The sequence below is a fragment of the Syngnathus acus genome, chromosome 15 (genome assembly GCF_901709675.1).
Source record: "Syngnathus acus chromosome 15, fSynAcu1.2, whole genome shotgun sequence".
Lineage (NCBI taxonomy): Eukaryota > Metazoa > Chordata > Actinopteri > Syngnathiformes > Syngnathidae > Syngnathus > Syngnathus acus.
In genome coordinates, this window is record NC_051100.1 from 10,247,163 (window position 1) to 10,266,393 (window position 19,231).

At 41.3% G+C, this 19,231-nt stretch overlaps 2 protein-coding genes across 7 annotated transcripts in view; one reads left to right on the forward strand and one right to left on the reverse strand.

Moving 5' to 3' along the window:
* LOC119134483 (phosphofurin acidic cluster sorting protein 2-like) overlaps positions 1 to 16,832 on the forward strand; it is a 32,868-nt gene extending 16,036 nt beyond the window's left edge. For 2 of the 3 annotated variants that reach the window (XM_037271172.1, XM_037271174.1), the window contains exons 4-25: positions 485 to 610; positions 2,140 to 2,302; positions 3,020 to 3,111; positions 3,377 to 3,457; positions 3,750 to 3,809; positions 5,239 to 5,390; positions 5,542 to 5,635; positions 6,288 to 6,371; positions 7,572 to 7,699; positions 7,838 to 7,970; positions 8,073 to 8,177; positions 8,276 to 8,382; positions 9,202 to 9,356; positions 9,425 to 9,535; positions 10,078 to 10,180; positions 11,584 to 11,616; positions 12,500 to 12,542; positions 12,659 to 12,701; positions 12,928 to 13,066; positions 13,189 to 13,412; positions 14,201 to 14,314; positions 14,880 to 16,832. In XM_037271172.1, coding sequence (XP_037127067.1) covers positions 485 to 610; positions 2,140 to 2,302; positions 3,020 to 3,111; positions 3,377 to 3,457; positions 3,750 to 3,809; positions 5,239 to 5,390; positions 5,542 to 5,635; positions 6,288 to 6,371; positions 7,572 to 7,699; positions 7,838 to 7,970; positions 8,073 to 8,177; positions 8,276 to 8,382; positions 9,202 to 9,356; positions 9,425 to 9,535; positions 10,078 to 10,180; positions 11,584 to 11,616; positions 12,500 to 12,542; positions 12,659 to 12,701; positions 12,928 to 13,066; positions 13,189 to 13,412; positions 14,201 to 14,314; positions 14,880 to 14,995 — 2,406 coding nt within the window. In that variant the 3' untranslated portion in view covers positions 14,996 to 16,832. The remainder of the gene's footprint in view (positions 1 to 484; positions 611 to 2,139; positions 2,303 to 3,019; positions 3,112 to 3,376; positions 3,458 to 3,749; positions 3,810 to 5,238; positions 5,391 to 5,541; positions 5,636 to 6,287; positions 6,372 to 7,571; positions 7,700 to 7,837; positions 7,971 to 8,072; positions 8,178 to 8,275; positions 8,383 to 9,201; positions 9,357 to 9,424; positions 9,536 to 10,077; positions 10,181 to 11,583; positions 11,617 to 12,499; positions 12,543 to 12,658; positions 12,702 to 12,927; positions 13,067 to 13,188; positions 13,413 to 14,200; positions 14,315 to 14,879) is intronic. The other variant, XM_037271173.1, reaches the window with a different exon arrangement.
* Positions 16,833 to 17,283: 451 nt separating this feature from the next.
* On the reverse strand, positions 17,284 to 19,046 carry mrpl2 (mitochondrial ribosomal protein L2). Of its 4 annotated transcripts, none has more exons than XM_037271175.1 (8): positions 18,938 to 19,046; positions 18,715 to 18,800; positions 18,463 to 18,640; positions 18,226 to 18,367; positions 18,035 to 18,150; positions 17,844 to 17,954; positions 17,610 to 17,683; positions 17,284 to 17,535 (listed from the first exon to the last, which is right to left on the reverse strand). In XM_037271175.1, the coding sequence occupies exons 2-8, from the start codon at positions 18,784 to 18,786 to the stop codon at positions 17,326 to 17,328; spliced, it is 903 nt and encodes a 300-aa protein (XP_037127070.1). In that variant the 5' UTR covers positions 18,787 to 18,800; positions 18,938 to 19,046; the 3' UTR covers positions 17,284 to 17,325. The 4 variants fall into 4 exon arrangements, with proteins under 4 accessions (XP_037127070.1, XP_037127073.1, XP_037127072.1 ...); XM_037271178.1 differs by having other exon boundaries at positions 18,715 to 18,788; positions 18,938 to 19,017; XM_037271177.1 differs by having other exon boundaries at positions 18,715 to 18,832; positions 18,938 to 18,987.
* Positions 19,047 to 19,231: the final 185 nt, after the last annotated feature.

Here is a 19,231-nt window from a genome sequence, read left to right on the forward strand (position 1 = left end):
TTGAGAAGTCACTTCATTATCTGATGACTGACATAATTAATCATTCTGGCTGCAAATGAATGATAATGCTACAAAATAGTGAAACATTGATACAGACGTCTCTGGTCCACATTAATTAAGTTCCTGCTTAGTGGTCTGAGACTGCCCAAAAAAAGCTTTAAAAATGTCACGGACCTGAGACAAATTAAACTGGATAAATGAGCTGCAGACGCTTTCGTACAGAATTGAGTAAAGTGAAAAATAATTATGGGCTCTACGTGCTCTGTCCTGCACATTAGAGCTTCCTTTATAGATTTTGGCTCACAACCAAATTAGGATTTTTGAAGTCATAGGAATTTTTTTTTTTTTAATTTCATCTGTATAATTCCACACACTTAAACATTTACTGTCAGTATGGATAGCGTGTCACACTGCTTTAATCATTTACTGTATTGATCTTTAAAATTGATGATGTAATCTAATCTTTTTTTGGGGGGGTTGGTAGTACCCCCATTTTTTGAAGAGGGATGCCAACAGACTACAAATCATGCTGCAAAGGAGGAAACGCTACAAGAATCGAACCATCCTGGGCTACAAGACTTTGGCTGTGGGAATTATCAATATGGCCGAGGTACCGATGTTTCCTTTGCATGGTCTTGTTTCCCGACAGATCTGTTGTCTCCTTATCTTTAAAGAAGGCATTCATGCTGCTCTTCATTGTGACAGTGATTGACATGTATTCCTAGCCATGTACCTTTGTTTTGTTTCCCCTTCTGGTGTTACACTTGACTTAAATGATTCATGCTCCTCACACGCTGCTGCATGAGATTACGGGCCATCTGGAGCTGGCTTTGGATGTACTTTTTCTGAAAGCACCGTTTGGAACCGTGATATGTAGAAATAATGGACCGAGAGCTGGTCTAAGGCCCAGCGTGGATGTTCATTTAATGGGAATGTGGCTCTGTTTAAGTCCTCAATCCAAGTCATTTGGGGTTAAGAATCTGCTCGCGAGGATTTATGTTTTTCTGCATATTACAAGGGTAAAACCCAAAGTGGATTTTTGTATGGGCGTTGTTGCATCACGCAAAGGTTTTGCGTTCATTTCGCATATTAATGTCATGAAGCGAAACCGCATGCTTTTTGCGACTCTCCGAACTCCATGACTTATTTCATAAGGTTTCTGAGAGGCTTTTGTGAAGGAACAGTGGGGAGATGGAGTGTAGATTCTCAATTCTAAACTATGTTTTAATATTTATTCCGTGTGCATATTTACAAGAGATAGATGTTAATGAATGCCACTATCGCTCCATTAAGCTGTAGGATTGCATAAGTACATTTTTAAATGCAACGTTAGATGAGAGCAGCCTCAGCCCTGCAAAAGACATTAACATTAATTCGCGAAAACAAGGTCAATACATACATTGCTATAGATTGGAATGGCACTCAGCTATTGCACAGCATCCCACAGGCCTGTATGAATGAATAAGACTAAATTGAATATTAAGAGTATACCTCTTTTTTTTTTTATTCCAAGCAATTCCAGTATGTTGTCAATTTTTTTTTATTTGGTCTCCGGCACTCATCCTGACTTTAAATGGACTTTAAATGGAGCTTCTAAGTTAGTTAGTGTATGAGGGAAATCCCAGTATAGTGATTCATATTGTGAAATATTACAGCGACTCTCCAGATAGCGATTGGAACTAAAGCAATAAAACGGTTACAATGTTTTCATGATACAAGCAAATTGGCTTTGGTCTGTTCTACAATCACAAAGGAAAATAAGCAATTCTGTGGCGGTGAAGATTCATTTCGAGATTGCTTCGCTCTCTGCCTGTAATCAATTGCTTGTTGTAAAGGAGGAGGCTACCTCTCCTGAAGCACTGTTGGCTCTGTGAAGTATAGAGATAACATTCTTTCTTCCTCCCGCTCTGTTGAAGGAAGTATTTGTTCTACTCTGCTTCAGCATGTCCGCTGAGTGATTGATCTATGCAAAAATTGCATGTGACATGATTCCATCTCAGCTAAAGTGGACTTGATATTGAGACAAATGAGGTGAACGTGGCCTAATTGCATGAGGACATATGAGGAGCCATACAGGGGGGGATGATTATGGAAATGACGAAATCCATTTTTACTTTATGGAAATGTCTTTATGTTCAGGTGATGCAACACCCTACAGACGGAGGCCTGATTCTTGGTCTCCATAGCAACGTGAAAGAAGCGCCAGTGCGTGTGGCGGAGATCAGTGTGTACTCTCTGTCCAGCCAGCCTATCGACCACGAGGACGGTAGTGGCCAGGCTGGGCGAAAGACTAAAACCTCAGGTGGGCGCCCTCGTCTCCCCCCCCTACAAGCGGCCCGGCCTAATCCTGACTGACACTTCAGACTTTGCTCCCAACACATGGATCCTATTTCCCAAATGAAGTCTAATAATGCTTTCCTAACGTAGGCCTGAGAATATGTTACTCTCTTCTGCTATGGTTGTAATGTTGATCTCTGAGCTGAGCAGATGTCGGGCCTATTACCTTACACTGCTCTAATTCTGGACAGTGGGGGAAATATTTGGCCCAGATTAGGCTCCACGCCTTCATCCTGCTATGATGGTCCCTCGCTGTTCTGGTTGTTATTAAGGAGGTCATTCAAACATAACAGATGAGCTCATGTACCAAGTATTAAGCCTGTGTCACTTTGGGAGAACATTTCTCTCTCTACTCTTTGCAATAATCCTTTATGACACCAATCCCATTAACAAAATGACACAGACACTAAAATGAGTTGATTGAAAAGAACAGAAAATCCCAGTCAGAAATGGCATGTTTCAAATTCAACCACTGCAATTTGCTATTCAAACGGTAGCCTCCTCGTGGCGAATAACAATATAAATGGGTTTAATAATTAGGACGGAAAGTGCACTCAGTAAGTAATTAACTCAAGTGCCCTTGGATATCGGCCGGCCTCAGTTTGTAATGTTTTTGTTTTACACACGATACTTCTGTAACTGTATTCATCGATGAAATTCTTTTCTGATTTATTTCCTTCAGACCGCTCCCCAGACATGGACAACTATTCCGAAGAGGATGATGACAGTTATTCATCCGAGCAAGAAGCAAGCGATGATGCGGCTCATGGCCAGGTAAGTGCCAGAAAGAAAATATGTTTTATGTATATGCTGTTCTTTTTATGCATCATATTCATGGCTCAGAATTGAATTAACTATGTCTTAACTTTTGCATCACCGTAACGTTAACCAGTTAATGCTGATACTGACTGCAGCGACTCTATTTTATCTGAATTCTTTGTATTGCAACACAAAAATGCACAATTGAGGGAATTCTTTAAAATCACTATGATAACCATACATAGAGTGCGACCGTTTATTTTGCCTCCGTGTATTTCAGGATATTTATGATGAAGACGACGAGCTTCGCAAGCCCAAAAAAGCCCGGAGGAAAATGATACGGACCACTTCCATGACGAGGGTTAGCTGCCTTCTCTTCTGTTACTGGCTAATCATTGACCACAAGAAGAGCGTTGTTTTCTGACTCAGAAGCTTTTAAGGGTTTCCCATTTGTACAAGCCATTAGTAGATTGCGGAGCAGCATGTAAATGAGATCTGTGGTTTCAGTGGAGTCAACTAAAATGATTGTTGTGGTCGATGCGTAATCCGCAAGATGGTTCTTGGGAGAATTTATGAATTGGAATGATTGCTATTTTCACTATAGCAGAAATGTGCTTTCAACCTGTGTACAATTGTGTTTGTCTCTGTTATAGCAACCAAACTTCAAGCAAAAATTTGTGGCCTTGTTGAAGAGGTTCAAGGTAACCGATGAGGTGAGTTTTTTTTTTTTTTTTAATAAGTTGATTTGATTGATACCCAAGAAATGTGTTCAAGGTTGAAGCAAAAACACATAAAAGTGAATCTTAGAGGGTAACACAACACCCATATGGGATTTCTTGTAACCTCTGCTAGAAATTCTAGCCTTAAATAAGACAAGTCATTCATTTGCTGTCGGAAAAGATATCTTTATCCGTACTGACCCATTAAACAGCAAGCTAGGTTGTTGCTAATGTATTCCTGACAGGCGAAGAATTGCCTATGAAAAAAAACGAGCTTGGAGCATCATTATGGTGCTTGGTTGCATTATCCCCCACTCCACTCATGGATGTATGATTCATAAATTGCCATCAGCAACGATTTGTATGCTGAATCCATTAAGGGCTTTAATCTCCACGACTTCATCTAATGATAAATGTTGGATCGTGTTTAGATTTCCAATGTCCATCTTAGCAGTCTTTTTAAATCAATGCAGTATATAGAACATCAGAATAATTATGTCGCTCAGATTTATACAGTGCCTTTCAAATGAATGGCTTGTATTTGTTTCAACGGCGCAATTAGACACCGATTCCAAGATATCAATTTGCACATAATCTGTGGTAAAGGATAAGAAACTATTGTGTCGTCAAATCTTGACGATCCGCTTTGTTTTTAGGATTTGCTCACGCACTGCGAAAAACCAAACCTCTATTCTGATGCTGTTGTCAGTGGGCCTGTTTGTTTTACCGTTGAGTGTTTACTCTTGACTGAGACTGTTTGGAGACCAATTTGCCAGTCACAGTTCACTGATGATCAAATTGAACACAGGCCGACTTCACCCGAGCGATCAATGCCCAGTTTATATTAATGGAAGTCAACGGTGTCGTTCTGAGTCACTCACTGCGTTCTGACTGTGTTTGGCCAGTCCTCAGTTAGCCTGATGATCTTTATCACACTGCTTGTCACTAATCCCTTCTTTTTAGCCGGACAGCATGCACGGCCGCCGTTCTATAAATACAAAGCCGAGGAGGTAGAAAAAGGACAGACTGTGTTTATCTGCTCCCTGACAGCTCTTGCACTTGTGGAGTGGCATTAATCACCCGATTAGTCCCAAAGCTTGCCTGTGTGCACTTCCTATGATACGTACGCATCCCCACTGTGAAGACTGCAGATCAAAGTTCATCACTGCAGGTCTCTTTTAGCATTGCACATCTGATTGGCTAGCTTTCAGTCATGGATGTAGTGGTTTTAACAGTTTCTCCTTTTCATAGCACTCAGTCATCATTTTCGACAATTGTTTATCTGATCAGCAGAGCCGTACAAGTGATTAGCAAGCGTGCGGCAAAGGTCAACCTCCCCCCTTCCCCCCCTTTTTTTTTTTAAATCTCTGTGATATTTACAAGCTTACTCATGTGTTGACAATATGTCTATCGTGTTTGGCAGGTCTTGGACTCTGACCCGGTAGACCAGACCCAGGAAGTAGAGGAAGATTTGGACTTACTCTACGACAGTCTGGAGGTGTACAACCAGAGTGACAGCGGGCCCGAGATGGAGGACAATGAAAGTGTCTTGAGCACACCCAAGCCTAAGCTTAAGTGAGTTTGCCCTCATTCTGTTTCCGTGTAACAAATTAAAGTGTGATTAATCTTCAACTCCCCAATTATTAATTAAACGACCAGATTGTTCCAAGCGATGGAGCTGTTTTTATTCGGTACGTCCAATTTCTTTCTTTTTTTTTTTTTACAGGCCGTTTTTCGAGGGAATGTCTCACTCCAGCTCCCAGACAGAGATCGGAAGCATACACAGCCAAAAAAGTCAACCGAGAGAGCTGTTATATGCTGTAAGTTGATCACCAGGCCCTCAGTTGTTATAGCAATAACAACCTGCTCTGGTTCTTTTCAGCCCTGCCATAAAGTTATTCCTTCTTGTCGTGCTGGATGGGGTGATGTGGTTAACAGTGTTATGTAAAGTAATTCCCCCCGCGGCAGTGTGTAAAATGCCTGGCGGCTCCGTTGCCTTGAATGGTTCTGGGATTCCCAAGAAACATGCTAAAAATTTTGGGAATGATGAAAATGTAGAGCTGGTGGATAAGATGAAGGGGCTGCTGTCCCACCCTGGTTCACCCCTGGAGTATTTATAGAGACTGACGCCATATGACCTCTGCACCATCATCAAGACGTACACATGCAAACACACGCAAATATGCTCGGAGAGAAGATTGGATGAAGCATTCCCACCCAGATTTATGACCGGTTGGGGACAAAAGCTGAAGAGTAAGAGAGAGACGTGTTGTGTCTGACTTTGTGACGGGGAGGACAAGGGTGGGATGTTTATAAATGTGTTGGAATCCATTTTAGCTTGGACAGAAGAGCATAGAACATTCCACAAAGCAAATAGTCGTCCATTTTGTCAAATAAGTGTCTCAGGTCAAACACAAATAGCAAAGCAGTGGATGAAAACAATCGCAACAATTTGTGTTTTTTACCATTCAGAGTGGAGACTTTCTCACCGTGGACAGATGTAAAGCGCAAGGGGCCCGCTATCAAGAGGACAGCATCATAGACACAACCATTGGGGTATGTTTTTGGTACAGCACTTTCTTTGCCCTAATGTCCCGTGAGCATAGTGTTCTCCATTTTTCTTTTCCACACCCTTACCCTTGAAACTGGAGTGCGCTTTGCCTCCCGTGGGTGTTGGGATTTTCCGGGAAGAAGCTAAGATGGGGTGGGGGCGTGCAAAGCCAGGGATACTACACACATGTCACGATGCATCGATTAAAATAGTTCATTCAATTAAGAAAAATATTTGAAATATTTTTAATTCCTTGGTTGGTTTCAGGATGGTACTTGTTGTAGTTGCGAAATTAAATCTTCCAGCTTTATTATGAGCTACAAATATAAGGGTCCAGAAAATATTATAGTTGAAGTAGGTAGAATTGGAAGGTATCAGATTGCACGTTTTTCCCCCTGATAATCAAATGTCATTAATGGTCTAGGTACAATATTAGTCATAAAGCAAAAAGGCCCCATAGTCAAATAATAAGAGTGGTCTGAGCCAGAAAAGTTGCTTTGTGCAACTACCATTTGGCAAAGACAGCTGACAGTTAAGAGCTAATTGAGCAGACCTTATTGTTGTTACCAAATTGTTTCGTCCACAACTTTATGATGCAAGGACAATCAAATTAAACAATCAGACGATGCCCAGTGGGGTACGTTATTGTCATCTCCAATGAAGCATTCCTTTGTTTGTCATACAATGGAAATTGTGCAGAGGTTTCCAAAGAGGTTGAAAATGGACTTTTGAAACCATGCGGTGGGTCGTGTTCTGCACATATAGCTTTGCACATTCTTGGATTGTTCAAGATATGATGCTTGATGAATTATAATCTCTTCATGACAAAATAATTGACAGCGTTAGCCCCAATCAGAACATCAGACGAGGCAGCAAGATCAACTGTAGATAGCCTTGAAAATGTGCTGTTCCCCGTGCTTGCTTATTTGTCTCTATTTTGGCTCTCCCTCTCCCAAGTGCAGTTTTGCCAAGCCCCTCTGCCTCGCACCAGTAACCTTCTTCAAACTCAACATCTCAAATACTGCAGTTTTTTCCTCTCATTACGGGGCCAAAACATTCTGACCTAGCTCCTTTTCCACAACTCTAAAATGCTATCTCCAAATCTTTCACAAGATGCAAAGTAGGCGCTTGGGAGAACAACCGAGGCTTGACACAAACTCTTATGTGATGAACATCAGCACTGTCTTTTCTTCTTTTTGGCTTAGGAGCCAGAGACCGATGACAGCGGGCCAGGGCCAGGGGAGGTGAGCAGCTGGGACGTCAACACTGAACGGATGACTAGCACTGTTGGCAAGCTTTGCAAGACCGAATCCCAAAACCACATGTCTCCAAGGTACTCCGCCGAGCCCCGCATCTGGATTTGTGCACGCAACGTCTTTCTCAATTCGCACAATCGCTATTGCATGCATGACTAACAGCTGCATTCTTATTTATAGCTTCCTGCTAAGATTCCTGTTCTTGGTCTTTTCAGTAAAATGGAGAACAGGCTACAGAGACGTCCACGCAGCACCTCCATGAAAGACAGACAGAATTCCAAGGCCCAAAGTGACCGCACCAGCAGTATAGATAGCGAGTGCTCCCCAGACTCAAGACTCATAGCACAGGTACGCAAGCTAAAATGTGCTCTTTTTTCTTTTTTCTTTTAAGCTTAAATACAATGTGGTATGTATCACGTTCTGACTCCATGCTACTGATTCATCCAAAAGGTCCCCAGGAAGTCTGTGTATGACCAATTGAACCAGATCCTTATCTCTGATGAACGCTTGCCAGAGAGCATCATTCTCATCAACACTCTGGAGTGGCAAGGACAGGTCAGTCAATAGCTTAGCTTGGACACTTGACATCTTTCTTTCTTTCCAACCTATCAATCACTCTTTTTGAATAACATCTGTGTGTTGTTACCATGCAGTATGTCGCAGAGTTGCTCCATGACCAAGCCCAGCCCATTGTGTCCACCTGCTCAGCTGCAGATGTCCAGGCTGCCTTCAACACCATCGTTACTCGAATCCAGAGATTGTGAGTTGCTTCATGACTACTCATGAATCATGGCTGCAGCGAATAGGTCAGCAAAATGTACTACATCTTACATGGCAAAATGCTGTCCCGGATATTCATCACAGCTGTATTCTCCTGGAAACGTATGGCATTTGTATGCCAAGCTGTGTTACTTTTATTGTCATTTTCAATTTCAACCTAGCTTTCTCTATATTTTCAGTTGACTCCAGATGAGACCATGTCACATAGTAGTTGTGGAGTTGATAAGCGGCATTGTCTCTTGGGATTTTGCTTCAAATGGCATCGCAAAGAGTACCCATTATACCCCCCCACTCTCCACTCAAGCGCCACATTGCTGTCAACATAGACTGAGTACCGTAATTTTCGGACTATAAGTCGCACCGGAGTATAAGTCGCACCAGCCATAAAATGCCCAAAAAAGTGAAAAAAAACCATATATATGTATATAAGTCGCTCCTGAGTATAAGTCGCCCCCCCACCCAAACTATGAAAAAAAACCGCGACTTATAGTCCGAAAATTACGGTACAAGAACACCTAAATTTGGGTTGCAAAATAGATATAATTTAAATAATTAATTTAATTTTTATTTTATTTTACACAACTGCCAAAATGAAGTTTGCATGTGTCTCCTAATCACGAGGGGATCTTTCTAAAAATGTAAATTATTTTAAATTACCAGTTCATTAAATTGCCTTCTGCTGTATTCTAAACTTTGACCAACACCAGGCATGGCAGGTTCTTTTTTTTTTTTTTTTTTTAATCCATGGTGAATGGTGAAAATAATTGTCCTAATTAAATTTTTCTCTTATCCCTTGTAGTTGTAATTGCAATGCACAGACTCCGCCCACAATGAAAGTGGCAGTTGCAGGTGACCAAAGTTACCTGAGCACCATCCTGAGGTTCTTTGTGGAGCAGCTGGCCAACAAGACCCCTGACTGGCTCAGTTACATACGTTTCCTGGTCATCCCTATTGGTAATAACCATTCAAATCCATTTGTTTCTTGAGCCCTATGCTGTAGTCTGACATTTGCTTTTGCACAGGCTCTCATCCCTTGGCCAAGTACGTGGCCTCGTTTGACAGCAAGTTCAACAGTATCTTTATGGACACAGCATGGAGGGAGCTGTTCTGCAGGACGGAACGGCCCGCTTCAGGTAGGACGCAATTCATGCCGACACGCGTGGTCAGCGATGACATACACCTCCGCTATCTGGCCACAAAAGCATAGAGGCGGGTCAGATATTTGGTCAACTTGAAAAAGGGAATAAGTGGGGCCACAGCATGGGTCAGGGGCTGATGAATGGAAAGATGATGTTTTCCATTTGCAAAAGATAGCCGCAATGTGCTTCGGTGGACGGGATGTTTCTGCTTCACGGCATCACTGCTCCACCCTGCTGGAGCTGCGTAAGAAGATTAACAGGCTCAACATTTAACCCCAAATGTTGAATTAGGAGGCTTATTAAATTGAAAGCAAATGTCTTGCTTTACTACATCATCATGAGAGCATATGTTTGGCGGGATTTTTTTTTACTTCAGTTTTCTTCTAGTCTCTTTTTTGAATTACTCTTAGCCACCTAGAGCCGGTATTTCGAATCCCAATTAGTAAGGATTGCTTTCAAGCGCTCCGGTGTGATTCTATTCAATGATTTGTCCACATCCTGTTGTTTACCACTTGTTTTATTTGCTCCACATGCAGATAACATTGACGTCGCAGGGCGGGTTGTTCAGTATCTGGCCGGTGCTAATGTGTCCCACCAGTTTCCCATCTCTGAAGCCATGCTCACCTACAAACAGAAGAGGTAAAGTCACCTCTAGAAATATGACGCAAAAAGCATTTTCACGTCAAGTGTGTGTTTGTGGATATGCATGTATGTCTTTATGTCTGTCTGGGTGATTTCCAAATTTATTATGGTGGTCCTCTTTAATCCTCTCATTGAGTTGACCAATTGTGGAACTGGAATTAGCAATCATTTAGCTTTTCAATCAACGTAATCTAATGTTTGGGATGTTTGATACTACCGTAATTTTCGGACTATAAGTCGCGGTTTTTTTTCATAGTTTGGGTGGGGGGGCGACTTATACTCAGGAGCGACTTATATACATATATATGGTTTTTTTTCACTTTTTTGGGCATTTTATGGCTGGTGCGACTTATACTCCGGTGCGACTTATAGTCCGAAAATTACGGTACTTTTTTTTATGATCGATACCATTACAAGTTTCTTTTTTTTTTTGAGAAGTCACCGATACAGATACCAAGTATCGATACTACTAGTACTTTTGATCCATAAAGTCTCCTTCAAAAAACATGTTATGGCCACAAACCGTGGTTTCATCAAACCGTAAAACAGTACGAGTGCACCAAGATCTGAAATGTCGCTAGCTCATGTGTTAGGCCACTCATGTTTGCTTCAAGCTGAGTTGAAATTTGAAAAATAACGAAAAATGAACATTTTAAGCGATTTGTCTGAACAAAGGAATACAATGGCTATAAACCATAAAACAATCTCCCATTTTTTTGCTGAGACGTCATGTACGTATGTTTTTGCTAAATTTAGCCCCACTAGTTTTATTTTCTGACATTTTTCTTTATTCATTCCTTCCGCCCTATATAAAGAATACGCGAAATCAAATGGAGGACATACTTGACAGAAATTCCTGCAGCTTTGTAAATATTACTCTTGCCTCCCCTTGCAGGCTCTCTAACTGGTTTTCTTCTCTTTTCATCAACGCTGGAGTGAAATCAAGTTCATGGCAAAATTATTCTTTTTTTTTTTTTTTTGTATCCCCCTCAAGAATTGGCGTTTTAATAGGGTTGTCTTTTTTAATACCCACTGTAGGGAGACAGTGGCGCTCGAAACGAAAGCATTATCTTCTTTGTAATGGCGGACGTTTTGGTGCAGGCACATTGCGCAGGTGTCCCTAAAGTTGCCGCCAGGGATTGTGGATTAAAATGTAACACACAACGTGCATTCAAACATACCGAATGAGTCATCAATCACCACACACACCTCAGGGTTGCTGTGATGCGTGTTAACAATTGTCACTTAAGTTTGTTGTTCTTTCATAGCAGACATGTTCATTTGCAATCAAGTTGATACAAATGTCAGTGGCTTCCTTGTTAGTCAGAGGCAACCAAATACACAGTTTAACGCCTTTTGCATTCCTTCTTCCCCTTCCCCCCCTTTGATTTGCATTCAAGGAAAAGAAGTTTGTATTTTGATTTTTACATCAGGTATCTAATTTGACTCTTTGGTTTTTGCCCCCCCTCTTGTATTCTCCTCACCGCTGTTTGCCGTGTCTTAACACTCCTTTTCCCATTTGATACTCACCATGATGTCGATCTGCACGTCCTGTCTGGGTTTTGTGTGACCTACCGTGTCCTGCGTGTTCTTGCCGTGATGATTGCCTAACAACCTCAAAATGATCCTTCAAGATTGGTTTGCAGGTTCATATTTCAGTAAGCATGAAAGGCCCACTAATAAGCATATTGATTGTTGGGTCAAGTCTTGGGACACACTCCATCCAAAATCTTGTAAGCAGCCGCTCCCTGACAAGTGGAAGTTGTTGTACTGTTCCTGCGAAGCGGTGACCATCTTAGATAGGTGTAATGACCACGTGTCCAAATACTTTTATCCATGAAGTGTAGTATTTAAGGTAACGGATGTCGTGCCACAAAACAAGACGTGTGAGGTGGTAAGACTGACAACCTACACATGGAGTTGGAGAGCCCCAGATTGTTCTACTGAAAAGATGTTTGCACAAATTCCCAATGGCAGACTACAGTACATTTATGCTTCTTATCGTGACTTCTAAATGAAATTCAACTCTGGTGATTTTGCATGTAGTGTTGAATTCATGGCTCACAGCCACAGAGTCATTTCGAGCATTGTTTTGCAAGAGCAATTTCCCAATAAACGTCGGTTGTAAGGCGCGGTCCTCTCATTCATCTCATACACTCCCCAAGATGATCTCATTCATGTGCCATTTCTACTGCGATGGGCCATGGTGCCATCTCCCGTCCAGGATCATTGAGTGTTGCACCTTGGAGTGTTGTCGTGCCCCAAGCGCCCCCTGTCTCTCGCCATGCTAACAGCCTCTTTGTTGTCTCCCCACAGCCCTGATGAGGACTCCTGTCAGAAATTTGTGCCATTTATTGGGGTGAGACTTTTTTTTTTTTTTCCTATTTATTTATTTACTTATTTATTCAAGTAAGAAAATGTAATTAATTTTAGATAAATGAATTTTAATACTGAATCGCTGTTTTCCACTTGCAGGTTGTTAAAGTTGGAATTGTGGAGCAAAGCCTCTCAACCTCAGGTAAGTGAGACCCAAACTCTAAGCCAATTAACTTAACGATAGACTGCTTGATTTACAAAACCTTTTTGAGACCTAAGAACCCCTTGAACAGCCTGAAAGTGGCGAGATTCATTCATTACGATTCCGAACGGCTTATCCTCACGTTTCACAAATTCCTTATCTAGGCCATGAAAAAGGGTTGATATCTTTTGGAGATGTTGCTTGAGATGACTTATCGTGTTCACAGTGGATTCTGATGATGCAATGGGGGCCAACACAAGCATCCTGGCGTCCCCCACCCCCCCTTCGGCCGGTCCGTATGGGAAGGAGATCGGGGGAACACCTCCACAGTCGCCCTCTGTGTCCACTGCCCTTTCCGGAGCTGGGTAAGGCACACAAAATTATCTTGAACGGATAATACTCTGTACACAGGAGCAAAATACTCTCCATTTTGTCCTCATTGTTTGAGCAGCTGGAGTATGTGCCTCAAAGTGTTTGCCTTTTGCAGTTCTCCGTGTTCTGGCAGTGAAGTGATGGGCCTGCAGGTGGACTACTGGACGTGGCAAGGCCCCGAGAAGAAAAAAGAGGGCGAGAAGCGCGACGTGGGACTGAAAAACACGCTGAAGAGTAACTTCCGCTCACTCCAAGTCAGTCGCTTGCCCTGCGCGGGGGATATTACCCCTCCACCCAGCATGGCAATGACTGTTGTCACCAAGGAGAAGAACAAGAAAGGTACATTGAGCGGCTCTGGGGGATGTGCATGATGAAACGGAACATGTTGATGATTTCACAAATGGGAACCTTACATGAACTAATGGGGTAACTGGGAAAGGAAAAAAAGTAAATATATGATGGGATACAATCAGAATATCATGAGAATAAATTTGAATGCATGTGAAACTTTAACTTAACTTTAACTTTAAATGCAAACAGCCTGAGACATGTTGAGACCTGCCATAACCTCGTTGGGTAACAACAAAATTCCTGCTCACACGGCAGTTATTATATTTGATATATATTATTTGATTATAAAAAGTTAATTTTATAATCAAATAATAAAATTAACTTTTTTGCCTATTGATGGTCACCTCTGCTAAATTGATTATAAAACAAAATGATCAGTTCAGATTTGTTTGTTTTTTGGAAAAAACAAACTATAGTGTAATGTGATAAGGTCCTCGATTGTCTCTTTATTCTTGTAATATTCATTTTTCTTATATTTTTGTTTCATCCTCAAAAAATTCACACTTTATTCTTGTAATATTGTTTTCCTCACATTTTGTCTGGAAAAAAAATCTCATGATAGTAGGACAACTCTTCTATTTTAGCCTTGTAGGACATTTTCTTTCCTTGTAATTGTAATTGCTTTTTTTCTGAAGAGTACAACTCAATTAATGTAAACGTAGTATCATTGATGATCTTGTGGTTCACTTGTCCGACTTCCATGTAAGCAGCATGGGTTCAATCTCCTCTGAAAATGTTAAAAACCTTTACATGACATGCTCTGCTCCTCTCTCCAGTTATTTTTCTCAGCAAGAAGCCGAAAGAGAAAGAGCTGGACTCCAAGAGCCAAGTGATCGACGGAATCAGCAGGTTGATCTGCACTGCCAAGCACCAGCACACGATGCTGAGAGGTAACACTGCCCCCTGGTGTTGATACTAGTTTATACATTCACTACACCCTTTACCATGGTCTATCATTTCTAAAATGATTTATTTTAATAATAAAATAACAGTCTCGTGATTGAATTATATTCTTATTTAATTTTTTTATAATTTATTAACCAAAAATGTAACAAAATCTAAACTATATATACATGTATGCATATATTGGTTAAAAACAATGCAAGCTCTACTTTGCATTTTTCAGTGTTTTTCATGCAAATATTGCCGTGCTTATGTTTGTGATAGACAACAACACATTCTGACTATAAGGGTTCTGTTTAATATATGTATTTTTTTAAATTACAAAACCCAAGTGTTAATATTTAATCTGAAACTGTTGACCATCATTGAAAGACAAAATGCTGAAACGTCTCTCAATAATCAGTCTACTCTCATGAAGTGCAACAAAAATAAGAGAATCAGAAATTATTTTTTCTGTTACATTTCCATGGTAACTGATGAGCCGCCCCCATAATCATCCTCCAATTATCAGCAACCTTCTTAATTGATTGATTACTCTTTCATCTGTGATAGTCACCATCGACGGAGTGGAGTGGAACGACGTGAAGTTTTTCCAACTCGCTGCCCAGTGGCCAACTCACGTTAAGCACTTCCCGGTGGGAATTTTTGGTTACACCAAACCCGTGTGACCTCGGCAACCATCCGCTTGGAACCGCCAGACTCTTCTGCGCTGCACTTGTCTCATCCAGAGACTCCACAGAATTTGAGGGAAAGCCAACAGCAGTGATAGTTTTCCTGTGGAAATCTTACTGACTTCACATCCATGTGTTCAATACACACAGACACACCCTTCATGTTGTCCTTCTGGAGTTTTTGATGTTGTTGGCTGTTGTTTGTTTGTTTTGTTTCTTTGTTTTGTTTTTTTTACACACTACAAAAAAAGAACAAGTACTATTTTGTAAAGGTTGTGCTACCGCCTTGGAGGTCCTTTGACAATTTGCCACATTTTGACGATGGCAGCTATGTTTGCACTTTGTTTTGTTTTTTGTTAACATGTTATTATTTCTGTGAAATCCTACATGTATTGTTACTTTCTAGAAAATGGAGTGCGATGGTGATGTGCAGTGTGGCGTGTGTGACATTTTTGAGGCCGTGTGAGTCATTGGAATATTGCTGTGAATCTTGACAGAAACCCTCTCTTTTCGAGTTCGTCCTTTTCTTTTTTTTTCCCCCCAAATTCTAACTACAACGAAGACTTGGCTTTAGTGTACTTTAAAGCAACAAAGACAACTCATTTCGGTGTTCTGGAAGGTAGCTATTGACTAACGCACATTTTTATCACTCAAAAGTTCATCAAGTGATCCCAGTTCTGAAGACTTGACACAATTATTTAAAAACAGGGTATCATAAGATAAAAAAGAATAAATCCCTATGAGCTAAATGCCAAAATTGATTATTCTAAGCCCTGATACGTTTGTAATTGTCATTTACCCGACTGATTTATTTTTATTCTCTTTGGGTGAACTGACATCGCGCTGATTATGACACTTTGGCGTCGTGTTTAATGCAAATGTGCATTGATGTGCCAAAATGAACTTTGTTGCTGTGTCCCACGAAGCTTTTGGCCTGCTTGAAGTGAAACTCCTACATGCAAATGTGGTAGAAATCAGTATTAGCATGACTGGATTGTTGGCAGTGATCAAATTGTGTTATCAGTCACAATATTTGTATGTCCTAATCAATTTTAATACAGCAACACTGTGGCTGTAGATGCACATAATTGTTGGTGCGATTGGAAAACCCGCTTTGACATTACCGCTAGGCGTGATGCAATTACAGTACAATGAAATGTCGATGGAGTCTTGCCAGATGTCCAAATCACTGCCTGCTCGTGTGTGTGAATAGGCGTGCCCTACGTTTTATGGTACTCCCTAACTATTGTTACGTGAAATCTTCTTAACAGGAATCCTATGGACAAACTGCCTTTTGTGTGTTGTTTCTTTTTCTAGAGTGAAAAGCTTTTTTCTTTTTTTTAAGTACTGTATATAAATATATATAAAATGTATTATTGTGACTTGCTTCCAACTAAGTAGAAAGCACAAATGGCTTACCTTTATTTCTTGACAAAATGCCAAATTCAGTATGTTTCCACAGCTCAAGAAGTTGTTCTGTTCAAAACAACACTCTCCAACATTTCCCTTATTTTGTAATGCACTTTTATGTGGTTTATTATTGACACCCAAATTGGGACAGTTTGGATTTGAGGTGGGGTTTTTTTTCTTTTCAAATGTAAACCACTACCTATAGATGAGATAAGACTGGTTCCTGGTTATCTCAAGTGTATGTTTGATTGCTTCAAGTTCCTTTGAGTGTCCTCAACACATCACATCTGTTACTTCCCCTTTTGCCACTTATTTTGTAGCTGCCATCTGCCTGCAGACTATGCAGTCTGATTTGGTCGTCTCCTGCGTTTTAAGAGGGGTCACCATCTTGTCTTGGCTGGGACACCAACTGGCCCTTCGATAATGTATCATGGAACTTTGGCTGTGAAGCAGGGCTGAATTGTGTGAGGGGTAATTATCAAATGATTTGAAATAATCAAAGGGCAAATGTTTGTTGTGATGTATTAGACCTAAAGTCCAGCTTTGCCCTAAATGTTACCGTAGCATGGGGGTGTTTTACAAGGCAGGACCAATGAGAGGCTTTGCTCTTTTGACACTTCTTAAATCTAGCATTAAGTGATAAAACAAGAACGACGACACCTTGCCTTCTCATTGGTCCTGTTGCTTCAGATGCCACCCAGTGTCTTTGCACAAACCCTATTTTAAAGGACGTGACAGTATTTTTAAATTTACCACTAAACGAATATGGGTTACTCTGCATGTTTTACTATAGTTGTAAATATGTTTGGGATTTTTATATATATTTTTTCTTTCCATGCTCTCACAAACAGCTGTGTTTAATAAAATTTGTAATCTTCTGTACAAACAAGCATTCCTTTATTCCAAGCATATCATATTCAGTTCGCTGAGATGGAGGGTAGGTTGACATAACTCTTCATTGGTGGCAACGGTTTAATCTTTCGTCCGGCCCAGCCTCCCTTCCTCTGCCACAGACCGCTTGACGGGCGGATACCGAGCCAGCGGTTGCGACCCGCTTTGCCGATGATCCTTTTGTTGTGGTCCACGTTGGACACGCGTCCCACCGTCACCATGCATGTTTCCAGTACCTGCGTGTGTTGACATTGACTTCTTAGCAGATTACCTTTAGGGTTTGTTGTCATGTTACACCACGTGAGCTCACCTGAACCTGACGTTTTGACGGAAGCTGAACGATGGCTGTTCCGTTGACTTTACGAAGCAGAACACCACTTGTGCCTGATCAAGACAATTAGATGTACGACAAAGTCACTAATTTAAGCCATCACATTCAATTGGGATGGCCACTTAAAAGATGTTAAATAACTTCAAATATTCCCTTTATATTGAATTGATATTGTGAGGAAAATACAGATTATTTCCATTGCAAAGCATTTACCTGCAGCTCGAATATATTGTGATCCTCTCCCAGGTTGTACCTCCAGATTGTTGACCAGGGTGCCGACAGGAAGTGCTCCCAGTGGGTAGGCATCGCCCTCATTTGCTGACACTGTAAAACAAGCAATTCCTCCTTGCATCAGAACTCTCTGAGTGTATGACTACTGTTAATGACGGCAATTCCTTTCCTACCTGCCATGCGTGCAATGACAGGCGATGTTTTAATGATGTCTCCCGCTTGCATGTTCTCTGTCGCAATAATCCATCTTTTGCGGCTGCCTCCAGCCACGAGGGCGATGTCGGCTGACCTAGAGAGACCACAGCACACCGGATGAGGGCAGTCATCAACTAATTTGACCCTTTGAAAAGCGGAGAGTGCTCACCTGCACGGGTCATATCGTACTTGAACAACCTTCTCATCAAAGGGATCCCGTCCTTTATCTTCCTCATATCGGAGACGTTGGAAGTCAATCATGCGGTACCTTTGTTTGTGGCCACCGCCGATGCCATGTACTCTGATTTTACCTGAGGAGCACCAAAACAGGTGCCGATTACCATTATTGTAAACTCTGAACAGGCCAGATAGAAACAAACAACCATTCATGGCCAATTTTTAATACCGGTGTGATCTCTTCCTCCAGTCTTTTTCATCCCTATCGGTCGAACTGTGTACTTCTCGGTCTGCTTCCACCGTGTTCTGTTCTGCTCCAGAGAGGCTGTAGTGAGGAATCCCCGGCATGGAGCTGCACTGGATGCAGGTAATAACACTGGCACACATGCCAAAGCACTCAAGTTGACCTGTGAACACAAGAAAACTGCACAATAGCCTCTTGCAATGTTGTCATTTGTTCCTTGTGATATGAGATGCTGACCTGAGAGCATAGCAAGGCAGGCGGGGAGATGAAAAGGGAACTCAGGGCTCGACTCAAACAAGTCATCGCCATCACTCCTTTAAAAGCTGCAGAGAATTCAAACTAGTACTGTGTGGGGCTACTTGGCGAGGTTATGAGACATATTTTATACGCTCTGATATTGCATTCGTCATATACAAAGTTAATATCATAAACGAAATTTGGTAATCAATGAAAAACAAACCTCTATCCGGTTCACTTCATTACAATTTTCTCCCTGGTCGTCCTTCGTGGGTACAGTAAGTGCAAGGAACCGGGTCGCATGATAATGACGTATATCCGGACAACGCAGTAAATGTTCATTCAATGTTGGTTTATTGTTGAGCCCTCGGCATTTTAACAGTTTTTAAAATAGCTTGCAGAGCCATTTTGTCATAACTTAATATCGTGACAAAGATTTAATTTAGTACTGTAACCTCACGGCATAATCATATACGCTTTCCACATGTTATTGGAGGTGATTCCTTAACGTGACGCA

Bases quoted from the DNA above. Each gene is read 5' to 3' on its own strand.
- mrpl2 (XM_037271175.1), bottom strand. From the start codon at position 18,786: ATGGCGATGACTTGTTTGAGTCGAGCCCTGAGTTCCCTTTTCATCTCC. The intron at 17,955-18,034 runs GTAGGAAAGGAA...CTTGTTTTACAG, and splicing joins TGTCATTGCACGCATGGCAG to TGTCAGCAAATGAGGGCGAT. The intron at 17,536-17,609 runs GTGAGCTCACGT...CAACACACGCAG, and splicing joins CGTCAAAACGTCAGGTTCAG to GTACTGGAAACATGCATGGT.